A 4628-nucleotide genomic window follows, 5' to 3' on the forward strand; every position below is an offset into this window, starting at 1 on the left:
CAAGTCCTTGCTTGTGTTGGTGCCATCTTCTAGAGGTTTTAAAACTTGCTGTGCCTGCTCTTCCGTGCACCTGCTCTTCCTTTTGGCTTTCTTGCCCAAGGCTGCATGCTGATAGATATGTATCTTTCTGGGTCATTTTCATTACTCATCCGCAGAACTTTTTTTCCCCGTGGTTAGACAGCGTGAAGCTGAACTGTGCATATGCAGGCTGAATTTATGTTGTGGGTAGGTCATGGCATACTTAAATTGCTGGTGAGTTTGCTCAGTTCCAGTTTCTCTTCAAATAGGATATTTAGCAATTTTGGGACACTTTAGCCCACTTGGGTGACTGAATAAGATTATATGAATTTATTTACAACCACTAGAGAATCTAAAAACTCCTGGAGAAGTCATGATGATTAGAAGGTCAAAAGTTTTGGCTGAAGAGCTTATCCCCACTGTGGGCTCTGCATGTTTTGGAGCACAGTTCTCACAATCCTCAATCATTGGCCATGTTGGCTGGGTGTGATGGGAGTTGTAGTCCAACACCATCTGTGGACTTAGCATTTTGGAAAGGCTTCTCTAAAGGGTCAGGTAAATATATTCCCCTCTCTAAAGAAACGACAACACAAACTTTACTGAGCCAGTCTCTAGACAGACTTGTTATTTGGTCCCAACCCTATGTGGTACTGAGAAAGTGGAAGTGCCACCACCAGGAATTGCCAGAGTGGTGCTTGCTGAGAAGATGTGGAGGGTGTGGGAAGAGTTAACCCCACATTCTGTCCACCAGTTTCCCATATGAGCTGTTCTTCTGCAATTAAAGAGCTGCATGTAATGGTGTCTGTATCAATTTTACTGGCTCAGGCATAGTGTGTATACAGAATTATTACTACTCTTCAGCAAAATACACATATACCTGGGGGGGAGGTAGGTTCTTTGCCCTATGTGTAGCAATAGGAAAAGAGAGTCCATTACTCTAGCAGAGGAACAAGAGAGACCCTCCCGTTGGTCACTAGGAGGCAATGCGCAAGCAATATTTTCCCTCCGACCATGTGAACTAGAAACTTATGTTTTTTAAAAATGTACAAAATAAAAGCTGGGCTTCACAGTTGGGTATGCTAGTGTCCAGCTTTTACAGTTTACATTGCAACCTCTGATGTATAGAAAACCTCTACTCATATGGATACATTGGCTTTATAGAGAGAGGGCCTTCTAACATGACCTTTACCTTTTGGTGTTGTTTGCTTACCACCAGCATGTGTGTACTTAAAACTCTGTATTGATGGCATGTACATAAGATTGCATCTTTTATGCTGTCGTACATTAAGGCTTACTTTTGAAAGTACAAGCCATCCTTGGCCATGCTGACTGAGGATGATGAGACTTATTGTCCAGCCCATCTGGAATGCACCAGCTTGGAAAAGGCTGCCAGTGATTATTGTCTACTTCTGCCTTCACATAAACATGATATGGCCTAGAACTGCTAATCCCAGGCATGGGAAGGGTTGATTTGAGGAAAGACCCTGAAAATATCAGGAGAAGGTACTGTTTTGATGAGGAACAGCATGGGGGTGGGAGTCAGTGGTGCCAGGGCTTCTTCACTGTCTAATCCTCGGTTCCTTTGTACTTGGCCAGGTGCTGTCCGAGCCGTGGCGCCTCTCTACTAGCCAGACTCCCATTCAGCAGATAGAACTATTTGACCTCCAGAACCACCCAGACTACATTTCTTGCGGGGGTGGATTTGGGCCGGTGAGTGGAGCAGGAATTTTTGGTCCTTTGAGGAAGGAAAGTGGAAGCATAGTGACTTTAGAGATGGAGGGCGGGGTTCGTTGGAGTGTGTGTAAGAACCATGCACACTTCTGGGTTCTCTAGGGAAAGGGAAGTAGAGGCCTACTCTAAGTATCTGTTTTCCTATCCTGGGATGGAGAAGGATGGAAAACAGATATACTTAGTGACTTAGAACTAAGGGCAGGCTTGGAGAGCCAGGACTCCTGATTTTCTAGGAATACTTTATTATTGATTGATTGATTGATTGATTGCAAGCATTCATATCCTGTCCTTCTGACAAGTGCTAAGGATGGCGTACACAATATAAAATTACAATAATATAATAACAAAACCACAATTATTAAAACAATGTAAAACAGCACATCATAAACTAAGAAAAAAGAAAAGGGAGGAAAAGAATAGAAAATGCAACTGGGGAAGGGGGGGAATCGTAAAACATTTAAAACTCTTTGCCTGGCACTGGCCTCCTATGAGAAATTATGCATGTTTGGAATTAGAAGTCCTGTCTCATGTTCCTTCTCCTCTTCCCTCCACCCTGGGACAGGTTGATGATAATGGGTATGGAGTGTCATACGTAATTGTCGGTGAAGATCTCATCAATTTCCATGTGTCGTGCAAATGTTCAAGTAAAGAGACAGTGAGTACAGACTGTTATGCTTCTGCAGGAAGAGAGGAGAGGGAGGGAGGGACACCTTGACATTTGGGCAGGAGGCAAAGCCCACCAAGCGTCTTACATGCCGTGCTAGAGACTTGGCATTGGAATCGGGAAAGATTTATTTCCGAGATCAAATTGCTTAATGGCTTTGGGTCTTCTGTTTTCTTTCCATGGTTTGTTTGCTTATGTCTTCTGGAAGTGTTTGTGGTGCACCTTGTCCCTTCTCCTTTCTACTTCTGGCACCGTGGAGGCCTGAAATGGACTGTGTGAATGGTCCTGGCTTGTGGAAAAAAACGTATGTGTGCACCTTCCAACCCTGATTCTCTGTTGAACTTCTGTAACCCAACTCCATGGAAACTTTCCTCCATATAACGATTTCTAGCTGAATATTTCAGATTTTCTAATTTTTTAATTCACACGCTGAGGTATACTTATAAATGTGTCAGGTTTCTAGATCTCCTCATCTTTCCTCCTTTTCTCTGCAGAATGCACACCGGTTTGGATTAAACATTCGGAAAGCCATGACGGACATCTTGGCCCTATTTCAAGTAGACAAAAATGCCTCTGCCAGGCATAACCAGTGACTGAATAAATGCCAACAGGATTATACAGGCAGCCACATAAGCACACTTGTTGTGTGTGTGTTGTTCTCTGATCTGCAGGGACATTTGGAAACAAAGTGGGTAGGTGGGTGGGATGCACAAAGGGCCTGGAATGAGGATTCCTACAAGCACAACGGAAGGGCAAGATATTCTCCTGCGTTGGATTTGGGGATTTGAACTCTTTGGAGGATACCACAGCCAGATATGGCAAGTGACACTCACTCTTTGAAGTAATACCTCCAAGTTTCTAAGGTCTTATAGGTCTAATTGATGAGTCTAAGAGCCTAATCTTGTGGGTTTTTTTGGGGACTATGTGTGGATGGAGAACAGTGGCTGGATCAGAAGAGCCTGGAATCTGGGAAGGCTGGTTTCTTCTAGGCTTCTGTTAATGGCTGTCCAGGCTGTTTTGAAATTGGTTTCTTCATCCTGCTATCTCTAGCAGCCAAGAGTCTCTTCTCCTTTCACACCAGCCACCTCAGACTACAGCAGCTGGCTGTGTCTCCCTTCTTGCTGCTTCAGTTTTGAAAGATCAGTCCATGTGGCTGCCATGGTTACCCGATTCACATAAGGCACTACAGATGGAATGATGAGTGACATAATGCGAGGAATGTAGTTTCTTATTTCTCCCCCACCCCAACCCTCAATTTCTAGGGTAATAGGAATCTGAATAAATGTAATGCAGGGGGAAGTGATCATAATTTTATTGCAGGGTTTTATAGAACAAGAAATGCCTTTTGGGGAGGGGGAATGAAATGGGCTAATAAGGAGAGGCAAAAGGAGATATGCCTTTTTTCTCATTTTGGTTTGTTAGCATTCATTACAGGCCTGAATAAAGCCACAGGGTGGGAGATCGTACAAAAAGCAAGAATGTGTGCCCTTTGTGAGCTGAGGGGAGGGCACTGGATAGTGGTGATGGGGGGCACATGAGTGTGTTTATGGACCAAGGGGAGTTGAAGGGTCACTTAAACTTTGGAAATCCGTGATACCTTCCTGTTTAAATCGTTCTGCTCCTGAGAAATGTGTGGTGGACTGTTCCTGATTACCTGGAGAACTCTGATCATTTATCTCCTCCAAGTCTGAAGCTTAAGAGTTTTGGCTTCATTTAAAACTGGGATTGAGAACGTTTTCAGCCCAAGGGTTAACCAACAGACTACTATTGTTGCTGGCATTCTATGAAATGGGATAGCAATAGATTGCATCAGGTTCTGGTGAAAGAGCTGCAGGGTAAGACTTTGGATGCGAACATGAGGGTACTGCAGCATTATTATGGAAGGGAACCACCTGATTAGAATGCTTAGTGAGTTAAAAATGCAGACATTTCACGTGTTTAGGATAAAATTGCACAGCTGCCAGGTTTGTGGCCAGGCACCCAGATTTTCTGTCTGTAGCAGCTCCCAAAAGCTCTTCTACTACTCTGAGAGCAGAATTTCTTGGCAAGATTGAAGCAAGCCCTTCAATGTCTATATTGATACTACATCTGGACTAGGGCTCCATGCAGACACTCTAAACGAGTCTGTGGGGAACCAAGCATGTAGTGTTGCCCCAGATGTTGCTGGATTGCAATTTTCATACACCCTACTGAGCAGGGCCAGAGATCAGGGATG

General features: G+C 44.0%; 1 protein-coding gene across 1 annotated transcript in view; it reads left to right on the forward strand.

Annotated features, from left to right (window-relative positions):
• Positions 1 to 3006, forward strand: part of CPT1C (carnitine palmitoyltransferase 1C) — a 23192-nt gene extending 20186 nt beyond the window's left edge. The window contains exons 13-15 of the mRNA XM_044444518.1: positions 1615 to 1728; positions 2312 to 2404; positions 2908 to 3006. Coding sequence (XP_044300453.1) covers positions 1615 to 1728; positions 2312 to 2404; positions 2908 to 3006 — 306 coding nt within the window. The remainder of the gene's footprint in view (positions 1 to 1614; positions 1729 to 2311; positions 2405 to 2907) is intronic.
• Positions 3007 to 4628: the final 1622 nt, after the last annotated feature.

Source organism: Varanus komodoensis, unplaced genomic scaffold (genome assembly GCF_004798865.1).
Source record: "Varanus komodoensis strain SLA01 unplaced genomic scaffold, ASM479886v1 scaffold45, whole genome shotgun sequence".
Classification (NCBI taxonomy): domain Eukaryota; kingdom Metazoa; phylum Chordata; class Lepidosauria; order Squamata; family Varanidae; genus Varanus; species Varanus komodoensis.